Source organism: Phlebotomus papatasi, chromosome 2 (assembly GCF_024763615.1).
Source record: "Phlebotomus papatasi isolate M1 chromosome 2, Ppap_2.1, whole genome shotgun sequence".
Classification (NCBI taxonomy): domain Eukaryota; kingdom Metazoa; phylum Arthropoda; class Insecta; order Diptera; family Psychodidae; genus Phlebotomus; species Phlebotomus papatasi.
This window is the reverse complement of record NC_077223.1, coordinates 11,711,416-11,734,518: the sequence shown is the minus strand read 5'-3', so window position 1 is coordinate 11,734,518 and position 23,103 is coordinate 11,711,416. Positions and strand designations below refer to the sequence as shown.

The window sequence follows — 23,103 nt, the reverse complement described above, 5'->3', positions numbered from 1 at the left end:
GAGTGCATGCAAATTCGATTTAGAGCTGAAATTGTGAGTCGCCATTCAGTTATCTTGAATCAAATTCGTGAAATTATACAAATTTTGTATTTAAACCAAAATATCAAGGATTGGGATGAACTGGCACAAAAGTGATATATGGGTGAAATGTAGACCAGAATGTACTCTATAATTTTTCTATAGAACATGATCTCATCGAGTACTCAGAAGCCAAGATAATCGAGGTTTTTTGTTTCTTAACTTGTTTTTTCATCCAGAGTGCCCCAAGTAGTCATTTGTTGAACTTCAACTATATCAAAGAATTGTTGTATTTTGTGAGACTCTTCATTTAAAACCCTATTTTAAGTGTCTTGGTGGAGTAGAGGCAGTCAAATTGGCATCTGAGTGATTTCAAAGCGTTATTATGGGAAAAATCAATTTTTTCACACTTAAACGGCAAAATCGGAGTAATAGCGTAGTCTGAGTGGAAAATGATGTATGGACGAAATATAGAGACAAATGTCCTCTACAATTATGTCGAAGTAATCATCAAAATCGGTTCAGCGACAGTCGAGATAATTGAGGTTATGTGATATTGAAATTGGTTTTTCGACTGTGGCGCCCCTGGTGTTGGTCCCACGAAGTTCAAATATTCTAGAAAGTTGTAGCATTTGGTGAGATCTTTCGTTTAAGCCCTCATTCAACAAAATCGGTCACATAGAACCGGAGATATGATTTTTTGAATTTTGTGAACTTTGACCCCTCATATCTCCGGTTCTGTTTTAACCACAGCGCGCATTTGCACCATTTTGGAAACGTCCTAGACTGGACTACAACATACTAAAATTTCATTAACTTGCACAATGCCGTTTTTGAGAAAAGTGACTTTGAATTTCGATGAATTTTGACGCTATCACAGCGCCACCTGTGGTGACTTTTTGAACTTCCATCTGAAAGTGCTCATCGAGATGAAACCAAAAAGGTAAAATTTAGGTCGCTATGTTAGTTAGAACCGGAGATAGAGGCCGGTCAATGTTCGAACTTTGACACCTTATAGCTCGGGTCAGGGGTTATGGATCGACTTAAGGTTTTTTTTTGTTTGATAGGTATAATCAACGGCTACAACATACTAAAATTTCAGCCCGATGCACAATGGAATTTTTGAGTTATTTAACTTATAAGATTTAAAAAATTTCTTTTTAATAATAGCGCCCCTAGCGGTGGTTTTATGAACTTGCGATGTTAGAAGGAGAAGTGGCATTTCACGAGAGCTTTCCAAAAAGCCCTCACTTTTTAAGTTCTGACAATTATAACCGGAGTTATGGCCATTTTAAGAAATTTTTTTTGGACCCTTATAGCTCGGGTCAGGGGGGTCGGGGGACCTTAAGTTTGGTATTGATGGAAAGCCCTAAGGCCCAGCTATAACATACTAAAATTTGAGCCCGCTCGATGCCATAGGGGCGGAGCTATTGAGAAAACAAAAAAAGGGGGGTCTTCAAAATGGCGGAAGGAGGGGTGGGGGGTGGGGGGTCAATGCACCAAGTTGCAATTTTCACCCAATATATAACCTTTGCCGAAAACCGCAAGTCGATATCTTTTTTAGTTTAGGAGCTATTAAGCTCCAAAGAGCGGCCGGCCGGCCAGCCGGCCGGCCGGGAACGTAAAAGGGACAGATAATCCTAACCGGCTTATGTAGGTGAGATTCTTAACGTGAGCTAACTCGGAGTGCATGCAAATTCGATTTAGAGCTGAAGTTGGGAGACGCCATTCAGTTATCTTGAATCAAATTCGTGAAATTATACAAATTTTGTATTTAAACCAAAATATCAAGGATTTGGATGAACTAACAGAAAAGTGTTATATAGGTGAAATGTAGACCAGAATGTTCTCTATAATTTTTCCATAGAACATGAACTCATCGATTACTCAGAAGCCAAGATAATCGAGGTTTTTTGTTTCTTAACTCGTTTTTTCATCCATCAGAGTGCCCCAAGTAGTCATTTGTTGAACTTCAACTATATCAAAGAATTGTTGTATTCTGTGGGACTTTCCATTTAAAACCCTATTTTAAGTGTCTTGATGGAGTAGAGGCAGTCAAATTGGCATCTGAGTGATTTCAAAGCGTTATTATGGGAAAAATCAATTTTTTCACACTTAAACGGCAAAATCGGAGTGATAGCGTAGTCTGACCGGAAAATGATGTATGGACGAAATGTAGAGACAAATGTCCTCTACAATTATGTCGAAGTCATCATCAAAATCGGTTCAGCGACAGTCGAGATAATTGAGGTTATGTGATATTGAAATTCGTTTTTTGACTGTGGCGCCTCTGGTGTTGGTCCCACGAAGTTCAAATGTTCTAGAAAGTTGTAGTATTTGGTGAGATCTTTCGTTTAAGCCCTCATTCATCAAAATCGGTCACATAGAACCGGAGATATGATTTTTTAAATTTTGTGAACTTTGACCCCTTATATCTCCGGTTCTATTGAAACCACAGCGCACATACGCACCATTTTGGAAACGTCCTAGACTGGACTACAACATACTAAAATTTCATTAACTTGCACAATGCCGTTTTTGAGAAAAGTGACTTTGAATTTCGATGAATTTTGACGCTATCACAGCGCCACCTGTAGTGACTTTTTGAACTTCCATCTGAAAGTGCTCATCGAGACGAAACCAAAAAGGTAAAATTTATGTCGATATGTTATTTAGAACCGGAGATAGAGGCCGGTCAATGTTCGAACTTTGACCCCTTATAGCTCGGGTCAGGGGTTATGGATCGACTTAAGGTTTTTTTTTGTTTGATAGGTATAATCAACGGCTACAACATACTAAAGTTTCAGCCCGATTGCATAAGGAATTTTTGAGTTATTTAACTTTTAAGATTTAAAAATTTTCTTTTTTATAATAGCGCCCCTAGCGGTGGTTTTATGAACTTGCGATGTTAGAAGAGGAAGTGGCATTTCACGAGAGCTTTCCAAAAAGCCCTCATTTTTTAAATTCTGACAATTAGAACCGGAGTTATGGCCATTTAAAGAAATTTTTTTTGGACCCTTATAGCTCGGGTCAGGGGGGTCGGGGGACCTTAAGTTTGGTATTGATGGAAAGCTCTAAGGCCCAGCTATAACATACTAAAATTTGAGTCCGCTGAATGCCATAGGGCCGGAGCTATTGAGAAAACAAAAAAAGGGGGGTCTTCAAAATGGCGGAAGGAGGGGTGGGGGGTGGGGGGTCAATGCACCATGTTGCAATTTTCATACGATATTTAACCTTTGCCGAAAACCGCAAGTCGATATCTTTTTTAGTTTAGGAGCTATTAAGCTCCAAAGAGCGGCCGGACGGCCGGCCGGCCGGCCGGGAACGTAACTTAGCCCCCCATATATTCGTGATCAGGAAGTGGCGAAACACATTTTGGCCAAGTTTGAGCGCGATCGGAGGACATGAAATTTTGTTAGGATTATAGTAGGTGAGATTGTTAAGAATCTCACCTAATATATACCACAATTTCGTGTGCATATAGAATCTTTAAATGGATTAACTTTGCAATAATTATGTCCATAAATAAGAAAAAATAATATTTTTCTTAAATGCCAAAGATTTTGTTATCTAACCTCTGGAATATTTTATTGTATTTTTCCAGTGTAAATCATATCAACCCAGAGCACATGAGGGATTCTAAATTAAATCAGAAGAATTTTAATTTAATCACAATATAATTAGAATTCTAAATATTTGTTTTATGTTTTTCTCTTAAGGTGTATTTCTCAGCAGAATTTCCAACATCCCTTCCATTCCAGAAATATTTTTATTTACAAAATTACACAAAATATGAAAAATCTTAAAATATCCTTATCTTAGGCAAGAACATCTGTAGATGAAATGGGTTTCCATTTTAGAGCCAGGAGTTTCATGAAATAAATTTTACCGCAGATAAGGGAAGATTTTCAAAATAAAATATTTATTCACTGGATTTTTCTCGCTTGACGGGTTGTTCATGCAAAAATTTTCTGGTAGTATTTTTATGTTGTTCAGCAGAATATTATGGGAACATAATTTTGTTTTAGACTTTAGATACAATAACGTATTCAGGAAAAATACTTCACATTTTTTTTCTTTATTTTACATATTCATATAAAAATTCCAAGATACCACAATATTGTTTCTGAATTCTACCAAAATATGCCAAAATATTTATTTCCATTACTGAATTGCGATTTATCGGGGTGAAAGAGGTATCTCGGTGAATTTATAGTGAAATTTTTCAATAGAAAACCTAATGTATTTTTTTTGCTAAGAATAGGAAATTCCATTCTGGAAAAAAGTGTAGTACAAATGTAATTTTGCATTACAATCCGTATACACCTACGAGTATTTGCAATACCCAACAAAAATGTCATGCCAAAATCCACTGAATCTCTCTATATTACATATTTTGCCTGAGATAGAACACATAAGGTAGGTGGATGTAGATTTGGGAGAATTTTTGGTACACCCACAATTTATCTCCTCCATACTCTTTCACCTTTTCTCCCACCGCAAGCATGTGCCGACGAATACCTTCTAGCATGCTTCCCAATATTAGAAAATCTTCATCAGCTCAGCAAAAGTAAACGTGTCAAGGGGATTTTATAATCTAAGATCATAACGAATCAGGTGTAATGTAACATATCTGACATAACTGCATAATTTTCAGCATTTTTTGGTCTTTCAATGCTTTTTGCACGGAAATATTGGTTTAATATCGAAAAAATAATTTCACGTGTTTAACAACTTTATAGAAATAGCAATAGATTATAAAGACAAACGCAATCTCTAATTAAAATTTTATTTTATCAACAAGAAATTAAAGTAAAAACAAATAGGGGGAGGTAGGGCTACTTTAAACCATGAAGCTACATTGATATACGACTTTTTTTTTACATAATTTTAAAGGAAACTGAGCTTTAACGTAATTTCAGATAGACAAAACAATTGTGGATATAAATAAAATATTTGCAATACTCTGCTTTCTTTAGAAATACGTGAAAAAAATCCCCCCTACATTTGAAATTATTTCTTTTAAAATTTTAAACCTAAAGATTTTGTACTAAATTAAATTTCTGGCAAACCGACTTGGTACAACGATCACTACTGAGAGAATATTCTTGTTCATATGCATTTTATAGTCCCTGCAATGCAATGAATTTTGTCTGCATGGAACAGATGAGACTGTTGAGTGGAAATGAAGTGTCATGGAAAAATTGTACAAGAATTCTGCGATATACTTCAATAGTGAACAATTGAAGAAAATTTAATTAAATTCCCTACTTTTACCTTTTGTTTAAAAGTGTTTTTACCGACTTGTCAACCCGAGAAGTACTCTTCAAAAGTGAATATGTATTTCTCAAACTTTTCCACTAATAGTATTCTAGTCCAAAATAGAGCAGAATATCCCAATTAAGAATCAACTCTAATTGGGATTTTTGATTTATCTTCTTTATAGGGAGAAGAATCAATTAATGAGATAGTGACATAGATAAATAAAATTTCAGGAATGTTTCTATTAAGGAAAAATTCTATACTCCCATTTGAAATTGAGGAAATTTCCCAAATTTTCACAGTAAAAACCTTTCAATTTCAGTAACTCGTATCAGCTTAACCAGTTAACATTATATTTAAACTAGATTCAGAATCCAGGCGACAATTTTTAAATTACCAAGACGACTTGGAACTTGGTATACTATCAATGGGGATGATCGATACGTATACAAGGTGGAGTAGTGGGTGTAAAAAGTCCTAACACCACCAGCAAATGGAGTCTTTTATTTGTCATTTTCGTCAGACACACTCTTTCTCTTTAGCAGTCTCAGGGAAAATTCTATAGGGGGGATATTTTCTCACCCAACCACCATATGTAAGTACACATTTTCATGTGGTTTTCTCTTGCAACAACACAACAGTATATCTGGCACAATAAGCGTCTGTGGGAATAGAAAGTGTGGGGGTGGTTGGAAAAGCTTTTAAATCGATCGATGTTTTGTGAGTGAAATGAATGGAAAATAGAATTTCCCGGATGAATTCCCATTCTCATGGGGTAAGAAAGGAGAAAAATGGGGTTAACCAAGACGAGATAAAATGTATGTCACATATTTATGACGTGGATAATGAAGTTAAGCATCTGCAGCCTTGGAAGGATTTTTCCAGACTGTGGCGGCAGCACGTGCAAGATCCGTCGGTCATGTTAGAAAATGGAAAAGCGCATTTACCTCTGTCCATCAACAGCAAAGTGCTCGTTCTGCAAGTAGAGCTTGATAAATGGTTGCCTCGTGTGGAGCCGGTAGCGACATTTCAGAGCTCGGGGATATAGACCAGGATATGCCGGCGACTGGACGTAGCATGTCTGCAGACGACAATCCCTAAACTCGCGTTCACAGTATGCCCTGTCGAGTAAAAACAGGATGAAATAAAAATGGGACCATGGAGATGAAAAAAGACTTGTTATCGCAATGTATGCCTTTGAAAAGTAATACTAAAAAAAACCCACAATGTTGAAATGACACTGTTGAATAACCCTAAAGAACAGCATTTTATAATTACTTTAATTAATGAACCAGTTTAATTTTATTTTATTAGTTATATTTCAACTATTTTTTTGCTTTGTAAACCTGCGTGTTAAGAAACAATATTAAAAAAAATATATTTATCGGTTTACTGATTGATGTTATTAACTGAATCAGAGACTGAATCTCCAAATCTTTTACAAAAAAAACAAAAGTAAGTCAAAATTAAAGTTAAATAGACGGCTTAGTTTTATAATGTCAAGTGCACCAACTACCATAGCAGATATTAGGGGAGACTGGGGCAAAAAGTCACAAAACGGATATTTTATGTTTTTACAAGCTACTCGAGCGCTTCAAAAATTTTTAATTAGCGCAGTTTTATAGGAAATTTACCGCTCTACAACTTTGTGAAAGTAATTTTCCTCTATTTAGTAAGGAAATACGTTTATCGAGCCAATTTCTAAAAGATAATTTTGTGACTATTCTCAAAAATGCTGGGGCAAATAGTACCAGGCATTGGGTATTATCATATTTTGATTCGCTTCATTACAGGCTTCCGTAAATTTGAAGAAATACCTAGAAAACATATTTTCATAGAAAATTTATTCATCTACACCTTTGTAAAACACTGTTTTCTCTGCGACAAAAGTGAGAAAACGAGAAAAGCGCTTTTCAAGCTATTTTAGAAAAAACACACAAAAGACTGCAAATCGTTTGATCAATGCAAACAACAAAAGGCGAGACATGACAATGACGTTTCTTTTCACCGTTAGACATTAGAAATTGCTTCGCTTTTTTGTTACTTTTTACCCCAAGTGGCCATTTTTAATAAAAGGATTTCTGGAGAAAAGAACTTTTTTGAAATTCTAAAATAGATAGCGGATTCGTATTCAAATAATCCTAATTATTTAGAAAATATTCAGCAGTGCATCAATTTTAGAAAATAAGTAGGTAATAATTGTTATCTTCTGCAAGGAAAATATTTCAAAAAGAGGGTTAAAAATTTCGATATTTTCTATTTTCTAAATTCCTTGTTCGAATTCTAAGAAACTTACGACATTGAAGAAGGTCTATGGAGGCTATTTTTATAGAAAAAAAATTGAGCCACTATCTTTTTTATCTTGGAAGATATTGAATTTTGAATTTTTCGATTTGTGACTTTTTGCCTCAGTCTCCCCTATATAAAGAATCTCACATTAAAGTACTTAAGGGGTTACGTGGGCTAAAAAGACTTAAAAAAAGCATATTTTCTATATCGAACATAATAAAAAAAGTAATTCACGGTCTTGTTCATAGAAAAGTACAAAATTTAAACTATACTTCCTGAAATTTTCATTTAAAAATTTTAATCAGGTTTTCGGAGACCTTTAAAAAAATACTTACTTTTCGGTGAACAAGATTACTGAAAGTAGAATCATCATTAGTCCATAAACCCAGATATTTCCTATTAAAATATGCGTTAAACTAATATTTGAAGAACTTTTGAAAAAAACTAAATTTGTATTTTTTGAGAGTATTCCAAAAATAATAATAATAACAAATTCAACGTATGTCACATCAAGTTTCTCTTAAAGTATTTTGAACTCAATATTACAAAAAAATCTTCATTCAAGGCTTAGTTTAACTCACCTGCTAATAAGAAATATTTAGTTTTCTGATAGATAAAATTATTTTGCGAATCTTGTCAACCGAAATGTTTTTCCAAAAAGTTCTCCGAAAATAAGGTCTCAGCGGTCTCAGCGACTGATTTTTTATACCAGCCGCGTTTTATTATGCCTTGAACTTAGAGCTTGAACTAAATTTTTTACTATGTTGAAAAATGTTTGGGGAAAATACGCTGTTTTTTTTATAGTCCTTTTGACCCATATAACCCCTTAAGTGAATCTGTGGAAAATACGTTTTTGCGCTACTTCAATATATCACATATAAGGGAAAGTGTCCGATCTTTGTACGACCCCAAGCTTCATATGACTAAATTTTTCGTATATTTTCATATCGCCTGATATTTTAGAAGGTAGGGGACAGTGTCCTGTTTTCAAAACATATTGCGGAGTCATATTTATTCAGAAAGGAAAAATTTAGTCATTCTAAAGCTTGGGCGCGTACGAAGCATGGACATTTTCCCCTATCACATCTGCAATAAAATTTCGAACAAACAAACGGCTCAGTTTGTTGTTTTCGCACTTGAAAAAAAAAGATTCAGAGGACAAAGTAAGGATGAATAACTTACCCCTGGACCACTTCACCACGACGATTGGGATACAATTCTGGATGCTGGCCATAGCGCAGATACACTTCCATTTGTTGTTCAGCTCTCGATTCGAATGAGAAATATGTCTGTGGAAGATTTACACATTAGTCATGCAGTAAATTTCTCAATATTGCCCCATTTCAATCGATATGACATTTTAGCAATCTTTCATGAATTTTCTTTTTTTTTGTGAGAATGGTAAGACTGTTAAAATATTTTCTAAACTCTGCTGGCAGAATTCCCTACACAGCATTACTCTACCAATCAATATCTAATTATTCATAATCTGTCTGGAATGATAAGTGTAATGCAGAAAGTGCGAAATTGTGCTATATTTCCTTCTCGTTGTTTTTCTTTTTCATTTTTATGCCTTCCAAAACATACTATACCTGAAAATTCTATTCCGTAACCTAAAGTTTGCTTAATTTTTTTTTAGCAGAAATCTTTAACTTCCTATAACAAAATATTTCATTGAGCGGAAAAGTTTTCTTATAGTTCACATTTGAGAAAAAATAATATAATCTCTTCTTGAAGGATTATATGGGCCACGAAGAATCTTTCAAATAAATCTACTGAAATGGATTTCAATTGTTTGGGACATAATAAATTCTCGCGAGCTCTTTCGCGTGTGACAAATATTTTACAATTCAATTACAACCCCAAAGAAGTTTTGGTAGAGAAGATTAAAATTTCGAGGGATTCACTTGAGGATTACCAAAACAAATTACCAAGGCGAATTTTCCCGCAGTCTTTCACCACAATTTGGATGGGGATTTGTCGTGTCTGAAGCCTCAAATTTTCATCTTTTGGATTAACATCTTATCCACACTTTGCTTGATGATGTAGAGTTTTGATTGAATTGCTAAATTATTTTGCTTTCTCCAGCAGACTGAAATGTTTCCTTTGTTTTTTTTTAAATATTCTTGCTCATACTCATATGAAAAAAAAGGTTTTGTTTTTTTATCATCAATATTTTTTCCAGAAACAGATCTATTTATTAGTTTTGTGTGAATAAAATTACAATTTAATGTGATTTTTAATGATGAATTTTTCATGACGTTTTATCCACGTAACAAGGTGTAAAATTATTTAAATCAGTGCTTGGTATCAAATTATATGAGAATTCCAATTAGACTCAAAAAGCCGCAATATAATAATAATTATATCATGCGCTCTATTATTTTATGCTATTTACATTGAATTTTTATTCACATCATAAAATTAAAAAAAAAACGCTAATTCAACCATATAATAAATATTTTTCATTTGAAAACAAAAATTATTGAAAATATTGCAAATTTTTAAAAGATTTAGGGGAAAGGCTCATAATGTTGTCCAGTTTCTTATTTTGGACACTTTGAGGATAACATTGGACACTAAATATAAATTGATTAAAATGATGGTTTTTTATTCCAATATTTGATGAATAATGAATTATATCTAAATATTTGTTCTTTTTGGAAGATTTTGACACTAAATACGTTAAATTTTGAATATGATTTGAGTTGAAATTGCTTTGTTGAAAATTCAGTGTGAGCAATTGGTTACGAGAAATATGACAGAACTTCGTGTTTACTTCAGCTGTGGTAAAGGACTAGCAATGTTTCATCGCTTTTCTTGAGTGATATTATTGAATATTCATTGAATATTGTGTTGATTCACGTTAGTGGTGATTTGTACATTTGACCTGAAGTGAGATTTGCCTTGTGAATTAGATTTTTCGTGTGAAAAATGGGAAATTTTTTAAGACATTCACCAGTGAGGTGATGGTTCTTATTTTGGACAGGTGTTTTTCTCATGAAATTTCGTGAAGTTTTAGCTTTTGTGATGACTAGGTTGGACAAATGCCTTTAGAAACAAAGGAGCATCATCTCTACGAAAGAGATGTAGCGAGAAATGCCTTGAAAGGCTCCCGGAAAGGTCAGGGAATGAGCGAATCCGCACTTACTTGGAGTACCGAAGTCAACTCACTTTAATGAATGATATGGAAAGTTTCCGGGCTTCTTGTGACATTCTACGTTTCCCTTACATGAACAGGAAGAGGACTTGGTAAGATTGTTTCATGAAATGAAGAACAATGGGCATCCTGTTGAGGCGGATTAGCTGTCCAAATTTACAACCATGTTGTCCAAATTAATAACCAAGTTGTCCAAAATAAGAGCCAAATTCACCTCTACATATCAATTCATTTTTAAACGTATTAAAACTAATTTTAGTAAAAATAAGACGATAAATAGCTTGCCAAGTTTCTAAACAACCCTTCTGAAAAGAGAGTAACAAGAAATGTCAATTAATATTGAAAATATCGCACTTTAAACTTGGAACATCGATGCTTATAACCAGACTGTCCAAAATTATGAGCCCTTACCCTAATACCTCATAATGTTAGATAAAAAATTATTTTGTACAAAAAGTTTAAAATAAAATAAAATAATATTTTATCATAAATGAAAGATTGAAAGTCTCATGGAAAATCTGCCAATCAGTAATTTTTCCTCTTAATTTTCAGTAATTTTTTCCAATTAACTCATCGAAAATTTGCATTAGAATTTCACGTATGTATCTGATTTTGTCAATGTCCAATATGGTAGCAATGTAATAGCTGAACATTTGTGTTACCCAAAATAGAACAATCTACTTAAATGATAAATCATCCCCAATTAGTGACAAATATTGATGTGAATTTTCTTCTATTGATGCTCATGTACTCATTAATTTCAATACCCATGGACTCTAGTGGCAATCCACCGTGGAGTATTCTATATGAGACAAATATTTCTATTAACCCGATCAATTGTCTATAGAGCTATTGTTGTAGTATATGTCGTTGGTTAATTTTCTGGGTGTGATTGAATTTTCGCTCTCGCTGGATTAATTAATTAAAAAGCTCGGTCAAAATTCAACAGTATAGCGAGCATTTTTGGTATAGATATTTTCATTTTAATTGGCCCCAAACACGACAAGGCAATTTACATAAATTAGTGCAAATGCTGAATTCGCGCTCTTTATTTAGCACAATCTCCATTATTATATAGTATTGCCTAAATCTTTGGAAACATTCAGAGAAAATACGAGACAATATTTTCCTTAATTTAAGCATGAGAATTTGGGATGGAAACTCACCTGATCCGTGAAATTGTCAGTGTGAAAGAGAATTTTAACGTAGCTAGTCTCACTAATGAACGTCTGCGGTTGTTCAGCTTCACCACAGAACATTCCTGGTTCTCGGCGATTGGAGACATCAGTCTTAGCATTACCATCCACAATCTGCAAAACAAATAACATCCTCTTTTATACCTCGTCAGATACTCCTCAAATGTTGGTACAAATTAAACTTTAAAGAGTGCTTCATTGCATAGAATTCATTTGATTCATCCCTCCTTGCGTCACAGATATCATCATAACTTTTCGTCTCTATTATGATATTCCTGACTCATTTGGACTAATTTAATAGTTTAATACATTAACCATGTGGTTTACAGAAAAATAAGGCTTTTCACAAAATTAAGTAAAAGAATAACTTTCTGATGTTCAAATTCTTTTGAGCAGATCAAAACGATTCTATAAAGATCAAAACAAACTTTTATAAGAAATCGATAGGTACTCTTCTGCACGATAAAGCGCCTTTAACCCTGTAAAGCCCAATGGATACTCAGGGGTATCATCAGAAAATTCGCATTTACTGTGATAATAAAGTGTCCATCAATTTACTGTGGAAATAAAGTATCTACCTATCTATATAGTTTTTATGCATGTAAAATTGCTTTGACGCACTTAGTCATAGCCTTACTAACATTTTTTTTTCTGAAGATAAATGTGAATAAATGCAGTAAATGTTCATTTAAACGGAGAAAATATATTTTTTAGTGCGTATCTTGACTCGTGGTGGGTTCTATGGGGTCAGACGTGGAAATTTCTGTGTATCAAAAAATTGAGGGAATATAAATAACTCCCCCTGTAGAGCACGAGAAATAAAATAGCACAGTATTTTAGAGCCAATATTCTAATAGCAAAAAAAAAAAAGATATTTTTCTCCTATCGAACTGTCTTTCTGTTCCTCTGTTTTCACATCTACACCATAGAATTTTCAATTATGACCAGTCAACGGATAAAGATGCGAATGGAATGGGCTGAAAGGAGACATTTATGTACGTACATGCCTCCGCCCGGGAATATCTTCGTAGTTCCCTATGATCTTTCTCTAGAAAAGGAGATATAGAGAGTGGCACATTTTATTGCAATGAGAACCATTTCGATTTTATTGGCCAGAGCAATTCTTGGCACGTTTTGGCTCTTCTCCATCGACCCCTTCGATGCCAATTCCTTGGTCTGGATTTTATGGCAAGTGAGAAACTAGGCCACTAAATGGACAGTAAATTCCAAGAATACTGATTTCAAATTGCAAAATTAAATAGAATAATTGGCTATGAAATTCCATTTACCTTAAGAATTAATTAACAATATTATGCATATGGAGATACTATTATTTTTCAAAGTAAGAGTAATCTCCTAAGTAGCAAAATATAGTAATGCCTTGTGTTTTATTTTTGTAAGGTACCATAGATGCGGATGACTTTGCCCTTCAGGGGTGACTTTTCCACCCCGATGTTTCATAAGTTTTTCTTTTATTCTAGCACTCAAGGATGGTCTTCACCGATCCGATCTACCGTGTCTTATGGGTAAATGTAATCATCCAGGACTAGGCTAAAATTAAAGAAAAACTTACGAACAGAAAGTGTCACAATTTGACGTTATTGATCCTTATTATGTTATAAAGTAAAGTATTAAAGAGACAATTATGTAAGATATAAAGTTTTTTCAGTTCAGGCAAAACCAATTTCTTCCTAAAATATAATATTTTGCAAGAAAATGTTATTCAGGAAAATAGTATTATTTTGTGATATGTATTATTGCTATACATCAGTGCATTTAATAAATCGCTCAATGATTCTACTTGACATGAAGAGGGTCTTTTATACATGAATGCTTTTCACTTCCATTCCTTTAATTATGTCAAATATCTCAATAAACATTCGAATTTTCATTATACAAATGTTATAGGTGATAGAATTTTCTTGAAGAAAATATAATTCTTTGATTTGTTTTGACATTATAGTGTTTTTCTCTTTTTTTCTGAATTATAAATACTTAGATAATTAATGTACACTTTTATCATGTATACTTAATTTACTAAAGACTTTATTTTGTCAATACTCCAGTGAATGTGATGTTGCAAATAGTAGAGCAATTTGCAAGTTTGGAGAACTCTAGCCAGTTATGGACCATTGAAAATTCTCTACAGTGCTACTTGTCGAATTAATGCATGAACTATACACGAGTGCTTTTAGTTCATTTGGCGAATTAAATGCGATTCCCATGTAAAGCAATGGAACGGGTAAAAAAAAAGCATTGAAGCTTATTCAGCGAAAGCTCCCTTCAATTTCCATTTGTACAAAAGTTTTTAAATAATTAAATTTACTTTCGACCAAACTTTCCCGATTCTTCAGGGAGTTGCTTTGACCGATAAAATTCCCTGAACACACACTCCAAAGAAAGTGGGCAAATTTCCGTTTTAGGAAGATCAAGTAAATTCACAGTGCAGAGGAATCCCTAGGGTGGGACATAATTCAAATGAAACAGCGAACAATAAAATCTGTCCAAAGAACAAAATGTGAGTACAATGTACTATACACCCAGGCTAGTGAATATACACAAAAGAGCGAGCAAGAGAGACGATTTATTTTGGAACTAGACAATATTCCGGATGCAAAAAGTTTCATTTCACCCACACCATTTTCACACTTTTTCTTACTTCCGGTGCGGCACAGTTTTACAGCAAGTGTAAGACCTAAAAGCTCCCCACTGAACACTACGAGGAAAAAGTTTAGAAATTTACCTAACCGGAGTCACGTTTCCTTATCAAATTCGAAATTTTATGTAAGAAAATGGTAATATTTATTGTTTTTTTTTTTTTAAATTACCTTGACAGGGGTTAAGATTACTTACCATATTGTGACAACTTAGAATGTAATTGACTTTAAAACAAAAGTTTATTGAAAATTCTTTACATCAGAAGAATTTTATAAAAGTTTTTCCATAATTTTTTTCATAAAAAGTAAAACTTTTTTTTGTTGTTTTAAGTAACATTATGCCCAATGCGTAATAAACTTTGTTTTCATGTTTTTGAAACCGCGCCCTATGAGAATGAGTAAAATACCTAGATCTAGATTTTATTCACTCTAACTGAAATGTCAAAAACATCTTGGGCATTAACGTAAGTTGTTTTAAAGAACGTTCTTCATTTTCGTTTTCATGGATATTTCTTCATTCGTCAGAGAAACAATCGTCAATTTACAAATTGTCGATTGATCCTCTATGTCTATATTGTGCTCAATTTTTCTGTTGATAAAATGTATGAAAATTCAAGATTTTTCTATTCTGTTGCATCCTGCAAAAACTCCGTCATTAGGCATATTATTTAGCACTGAAATTCAAATTTTTTGCTGAATTAAAAGAGGAGTAATAGAGAAGAAAATGCCCTACCTTCGGACGACTCAATCTTCGAACAATTCATTCTTTTCGATATGTTTTAAATAAATTTGACCGATTAAAATTATATTTTAATAACTAGTCCAATAATGTCTCAAAGTTCCAGAAAAGAGCCATTGGGTTAAATCCATTAGGAACATACATAAAAGATTAAGTTGTTCGAAGCTTGAGTCATCCGAAAGTAACGCGCTTTCTACTCTATACAAAATACAGTTTATTATAATCAAAATGTAGGGAACCGACATTGATATTAACTTAATGAAAAATCCCGTGATCATCGGATGGGACTAGGTTCAGCCCAGAATAAATTTTTTTTTTCTTCCCAGAGCTTTTGATGCTCTACGCACATTCTTCAGTGGTTGAAAATGTTAGGCTTTTTCTGGGACTTCGTCTCTATTGGGGACAAGGATAAGGTCTTTTCTGGGTACATAGATCACTGAGTTTACACACGTTTAGACACTTTACCACAATTAACAAAAAAACTTACAACAATTTCTACAATAAATGATTGATTTTGGGAAAAACACATTTTCTTTCTTTATTTGGCGCTCTAATTAGGTTTATTATATTAATTGATTATACAGTAGAGTCTCGCTATAGGCCATCGCTCTATAGTCCACAATTTATCGACCGTTGATTTCAAATCACTGAGGTTTTGTTTTTTAGGACGCGACATGCAATGTTGTCATAATTATTTTTATATTTTTGGCAAACTTTATTGAGTAGTTGTGATAATTGTGATCCATAATGAAGAGAACGAGGACAAGTACCACAATCGCAAAGAAAGTGGAAGTCGTCGAGCAATTTCAATACTAAAAGTCGTTGATAATTTTAAAAAATGATATGGACTATAGTGCGACCCAAGTGTCAAATCTGGAACCAAATATGGACTATAGTGAGACTCTACTGTATATAGTTTTAAAAGCATTGTATATTTTGGATGTTTATCATTAAGCGACATGAAATTAAATAATTTATCCCATAAAATATTTTAATTGGATTGAGTGTCGTGTTTGACTAAAGCTTTAAAAGCATTCAAAATATTCAATGTTTTACCCCATTATACGGATAGAAATATTTCTTAATTTCTGTGTATAATACTCAAGGGTGCAGAGGGCGCAGAGAACAATATAAACATATTAAGTTTTTGATTTAAAAAAAAGAGAAGTTTTTCTGTGTATATTTAACCCAGAGGCAGTACAATATTTAAAAAGAGTTATTTAGAGAAAACTGAGTTCCGGCATAAGAAAAGTGTGATAATTATGGCTTTCACCTTTATGCCACGAGGAAAAGGAAGAAAACCTGTGTGAATCGGATGTAATTTAATATACAGAAAGGTGCGCCGTTAATATGCGTCAGCAGAAAATATATACTACGGAAAATGTGAAGATTCACCCATTCACCCCTATTCAGCGGATATCCGCTTTATTCACACGGTGATGCAATAAAGGGAAAGGTGGAATGTGGATGGGAAAAGTTCCCTTGTGTGATTTCCAATTGGTGGCAATGTGGAAAGATTAAATATTTTTTACTCGTATGACTTTGAAATCTCTGCAAAACAGAAGCACCCACCACATTCAATGAATTTTTATCCATCAGTGTGGATTCAATTAAAAATTAATTGAATGACGTCTACTTTCGGTCATGAAATATTTTCCCACCAATTCTGCCTTGAGCAGAAATTCCCCCTGAGATTCTTTGACCTAAATTTAAACGGGTGAATCTAGTGGGAAAATATTTATCTCTGAATTCACCATCAATTGGTGGATGTGAAAAGAAGAGAAATCACATCACTCGGGGTATATAGAGAGATAATGGAAAAAATGACATTGCTATTTTTGCCGGTGAAAAATCAATTTGTACCAGAGATGAATTTCCCATTGACATTTCCATCGGATGGTTATTTCAATTTTATTTATTTATATATCGACAGAGATAACAAATTTGTTTATACTGTTCGGCATTCAGTTTTTTTTTTGCTTTATATTTACTTGAATCCAATTATTCATCATCCTTTTGCGGTGCCTTTGCAGGGGAAATAACGGAAATAACCATCTATTTTATATTTTTTATAATAGTTCTTTCTTGGTTGTACACGGATTTCTTAAGAAATCATAAATATAATAAATTAAAAAAATAAGAAAATATTAAAATATAGAAAATATATATATATATATATATATATATATATATATATATATATATATATATATATATATATATCCAATCACAAAAATAGGGTCATCCCTCTTACAAATGTGATAATCAAGGCAGAAAAATAAATAAATAAAAGAAAAAGAAAAAGAAAGAAACAAAGATTAAAGATAAAAGGAAACAAAATCAGACACTTTCTAGGATCCAGCCCGCTGATAGAACTCACGGATTGCAGCCGCCGAAATACGGTCACCACCCGGAACTGCATTAAATAAAGTGACGCCCTTTACAAAGAGCGATCGATAGAGACAGTCACCTCGGACCTTAGGCACTATAAGTCCTCGAACCCTGGCCGAACCCACCCTAACCAAAAGACTCGACAGGTACTCGGGATCGGGACATCCAGATATCAACAGATGAAACAGGAATAAAACAGCTCTCATCTTCATTAGGGATACAAGATCACAGCCAATGAAGACGTTTCTATGAGGGGATGTGGTCTCGGCGACATATCCTGACACAATCATTGAAAGAAACTGTAAGACGACGAATTGTGTCACTATCCGCCGCAAAAAAAAGCTCAGTTCCGTAGTTGAAAAAAGGAAGAAGAAGCACTCGCGCGAGGATCAAGCCGGTATCATAGGGCGTGATGTCCCGGAAACGTCTAAGTGTATAGAGAGAATAGTTGACCTTACGGCAAATGGATGTGGCATGATCAGACCATGAAAGAATGGAGTTGAAGATTATACCAAGGTTTTTTACTTGATCGACGAAAGGGATAATTTCACCGTGCAGGTACAGTGGATGGAAATCAATCGAGACTGTTTTTTTTAGAGATTACTATAGCTTGAGATTTTTTAGGATTTAAAACTAGTCCATTTAATGATGCCCAGTGCTCAATATTGGAAAGATTTGCATTCATAAGATCAAAAGCTTGAAGAGGACTGGAGGGATCTCCCTCCACATAAATTTGGAGGTATTCAGCATAAAGATGAAATAAGCAATTTAGCAGGACTGAAGGTAAATCATTAATAAAGAGAGAGAATAGAAGAGGACCAAGAATTGAACCTTGACCAATGCCCATACTTAATGAAGAAGGTGGTGAAATATCCTCACCAAATTTGACAAACTGTGATCTTCCTGCAAAATAAGATCGAATGAGGGCAACTGCTGAAGATGAAAATTTGAAGAGTGTGCATAACTTATAGCAAAGGTGGTCGTGAGGAAGACTGTCAAAGGCCTTTGTGAAATCTAGAAGAACTAGTAACACAAAACGACCTTGATCTAGGGCCTTGGAGATGTAGTAATTTACTCTGAGAAGGGCGGACGTAGTGCTGTGACCCTTTCTGAAACCAGACTGGAAGTCACAAAGCAAACTATAGTCATCTAAATGTTGAGAAATTTGTTCATGAAGTAAGAATTCGAATGCTTTTGAAAGAACAGGAAGAAGGCTAATGGGCCTAAAATCAGATGGAGACTTGGGGTTTGAAATTTTGGGAATCGGTACTACTAGAGCCCGTTTCCAAGAATCAAGATAGGTCGAAGTAACAATAACATGGTTGAAGAGATCGGTGAGCACTGGGATGATAACCGAGAGGAGAATTTTAATGAAATCAAGAGAGACACCATCACACCCTATGGCATTCGACTTGACACGGGAGATAGCGTAAACAGCATCTGCTTGTGAAACACAGCTGAAGCTAAAACCCTCCCAGGGCGCAAGAGGTAAAGAAGGGTGATTCGGGGGGTCAATAGAAGAAGATGAAAAAATAAGAACAAAGCGCATTGGCAGATAAGAGATTATTATCACCAGCCGTTACTGACGGTCGAAGACCAAGCTTTTTAATGTTACTCCAGAGAGTTCTTGGAGGAAGCTTTGGACTTAGAGTGTTATAAAAATGCTGCTTCTTTCGAAATTTAATAAGGTTACGAACCTTATTACGCAACCTTTTGAGCAAGGCCTCATCGCTGCACCTGCCTGAACGCTTCCATCTTTTAAAGGCGGAATCTCGACGCTTTATAAGTGCGACTACGCTATCATTAATCCAAGGAGTGGACAGAGGAGGAATGAGTAAGCGCTTCTTGGGCACAACTCTCTCGAATAAGTCGTTCACCAGTGTCGAGAATTTTTCCACTCTTTCCGAAGCGGATATTAGAAGTAAAGCTTCACTCCAGCACACCTCTGCGGCAGCAGTTCGAGCAGTCAATATATTGCAGTTATTAATATCGCGAATAATTTTGTATTTGTTGATAGGTTTAGGAAGACGGAGGCTATATGAAACATATATCAAGTCATGATCAGAGATTCCTGGTAGAGGAGTTTGATGATACTGAATTATCTTCTGTGAATCACAGGAAGACAGGATCATAAGGTCAAGTAAAAACCCCATACGAGTTGGAAGGAACGGCACATAGTCGAGAGAGTGTGCTAAAAGGGAAGCAAGAAGCTTCTTGGCTAGAGGAGTTTTCAACACAAGGTTGACATTGAAGTCACCTGTGATGACAAAGTTGTCAAACGACAGTGCCAAATCGAGAAGACAATCAATATCTTCAAGATTTGTAACTGGAGGAGGATTGGAACAAGAGAAAATGTGAATTATTACACCATGAGATAGTGCACGCACACCAATGTACTCCAGCTTCCCAAAATTACTGGAGCAGATCACGGAAGAATTGAGGCAATTGCGGACATAAACACCAACACCACCCCCTCTCTTCCGCTCAGACCTATCACATCGGAAAAATTGAAAATCCCGAGCACCAACCGATTCCATGGAGTCAGAGAAATCCAACCAAGTTTATATATAAATCTTGGGTAGATTTGAATTAGTGCAAATATTTGGTTAGTGTAAAGCAAATATTTACATAATATAATTCCCAGTTTTACGTAGTTTTCTATAAAAGAAATAATGAAAGTAAATTCAACAAGGATATAATGAAACAAATATTTTTAAATTAGAATAGAAACATATTATTAAGAAACTAAATTAGAATAATTAATTAAATATGGTTAGGTTGTCCTAAATATTTGGGTTGAATTTTATATACTTGTGTCATGATGTGAGAATAGTCTTAATGTCTCTATACATTTTATCTCCTTCATCCATAAATGTGTTATCTGCTGTGCACATTACATAGCAGATAGGACAATTGTTGGTAGAAGTGACGAATTGTTAATGAAAATTTACTAAAGTTGGGTTAGGGCTTTTGAGAAAGCGATGAAATTATTCTCCCATAAATGAGCTTTTGTATGAGTTGCCGTATAAAATGTATTGTATATAGGGTAGAAAGATTTCATCATATACCCCATTTGTTAAGTTTATAATAGAATAAAACTACCCCAAGGATCCTGATGACTCCTTTAATAGGTCAGCCCATTTTCCAACCACTTTCCTCTTTTATTCATCCACCTTGTTGTACAATTTCACATACAATAATTCAACTTAAACTTCATAGAGACTCCCATGCGCATCAACTTCTAACTTCGCGCCATTCTTGTATGAGCTTTTGTGCAGAGGTAACAAAGTGTGGGAGTGAAAGCTTCAGTATAGTGGCGTGTGTAAATATAACCAAGTGAACTTGCAAATGTTGTCATGAAGTTTATTCTGAAGGGGGAGTTATTTTAAAGGGACAGATAATCCTAACCGGCTTATATAGGTGAGATTCTTAACGTGAGCTAACTCGGAGTGCATGCAAATTCGATTTGGAGCTGAAGTTGGGAGACGCCATTCAGTTATTTTGAATCAAATTCGTGAAATTATACAAATTTTGTATTTAAACCAAAATATCAAGGATTTGGATGAACTGACGGAAAAGTGATATATGGATGAAATGTAGACCAGAATGTTCTCTATAATTTTGCCGTAGAACTTGATCTCATCGATTAATCAGAAGCCGAGATAATCGAGGTTTTTTGTTTCTGAACTCGTTTTTTCATCTAGAGTGCCCCAAGTGGTCATTTGATGAACTTCAAATATATCAAAGAATTGTTGTATTTTGTGAGACTTTCCATTTAAAATCCTATTTTAAGTGTCTTGATGGAGTAGAGGTAGTCAAATTGGCATCTGAGTGGTTTCAAAGCGTTATTATGGGAAAAATCAATTTTTTCACACTTAAACGGCAAAATCGGAGTGATAGCGTAGTCTGAGCGGAAAATGATGTATGGACGAAATGTAGAGACAAATGTCCTCTACAATTATGTCGAAGTAATCATCAAAATCGGTTAAGTACGTGTCGAGATAATTGAGGTTATGTGATATTAAAATTGGTTTTTTGACTGTGGCGCCCCTGGTGTTGGTTCCACGAAGTTCAAATATTCTAGAAAGTTGTAGTATTTGATGAGATCTTTCGTTTAAGCCCCCATTCATCAAAATCGGTCTCATAGAACCGGAGATATGATTTTTTGAATTTCGTGAACTTTGACCCCTCATATCTCCGGTTCTATTGAAACCACAGCGCACATACGCACCATTTTGGAAACGTCTTAGACTGGACTACAACATACTAAAATTTCATTAACTTGCACAATGTCGTTTTTGAGAAAAGTGATTTTGAATTTCGATGAATTTTGATGCTATCACAGCGCCACCTGTGGTGACTTTTTGAACTTCCATCTGAAAGTGCTCATCGAGACGAAACCAAAAAGGTAAAATTTAGGTCGCTATGTTAATTAGAACCGGAGATAGAGGCCGGTCAATGTTCGAACTTTGACCCCTTATAGCTCGGGTCAGGGGTTTTAGATCGACTTAAGGTTTTTTTTGTTTGATAGGTATAATCAACGGCTACAACATACTAAAATTTCAGCCCGATGCACAATGGAATTTTTGAGTTATTTAACTTATAAGATTTAAAAATCTTCTTTTTAATAATAGCGCCCCTAGCGGTGGTTTTATGAACTTGCGATGTAAGAAGGGGAAGTGGCATTTCACGAGAGCTTTCTAAAAAGTCCTCACATTTTAAATTCTGACAATTAGAACCAGAGTTATGGCCATTTTAAGAAATTTTTTTTGGACCCTTATAGCTCGGGTCAGGGGTGTCGGGGGACCTTAAGTTTGGTATTGATGGAAAGCTCTAAGGCCCAGCTATAACATACTAAAATTTGAGCCCGCTCGATGCCATAGGGACGGAGCTATTGAGAAAACAAAAAAAGGGGGGTCTTCAAAATGGCGGAAGGAGGGGTGGGGGGGTGGGGGGTCAATGCACCAAGTTGCAATTTTCACCCGATATATAACCTTTGCCGAAAACCGCAAGTCGATATCTTTTTTAGTTTAGGAGCTATTAAGCTCCAAAGAGCGGCCGGCCGGCCGGCCGGCCGGGAACGTAAATTAGCCACATATATATTCGTGATCAGGAAGTGCTGAAACACGTTTTGGCCAAGTTTGAGCTCGATCGGACGACATGAAATTTTGTTAGGATTATAGTAGGTGAGATTGTTAAGAATCTCACCTAATACAACACCAAAAACCTTTCACAAGCACCAAGACTTCGATGTAGTGTGAGACATCACCTTCCACAGACACTCTTTCACTTCAAGTATTTCATTATAGAATTTAGACGCGGACTTGGGGAGTGAAATTGTCCACCCCTCATCTTTCCTCAAATGTTTATTGAACCCCCTTCTGCCCTTCT

The 23,103-nt window shown here is 34.8% G+C and overlaps 1 protein-coding gene across 1 annotated transcript in view; it reads right to left on the bottom strand.

Moving 5' to 3' along the window:
• The window catches only part of LOC129803755 (uncharacterized), a 129,498-nt gene that overhangs the window by 12,583 nt on the left and 93,812 nt on the right, over positions 1-23,103 (bottom strand). The window contains exons 3-5 of the mRNA XM_055850536.1: positions 11,896-12,039; positions 8,752-8,858; positions 6,228-6,401 (exon numbers count right to left, since the gene is read on the bottom strand). Coding sequence (XP_055706511.1) covers positions 6,228-6,401; positions 8,752-8,858; positions 11,896-12,039 — 425 coding nt within the window. The remainder of the gene's footprint in view (positions 1-6,227; positions 6,402-8,751; positions 8,859-11,895; positions 12,040-23,103) is intronic.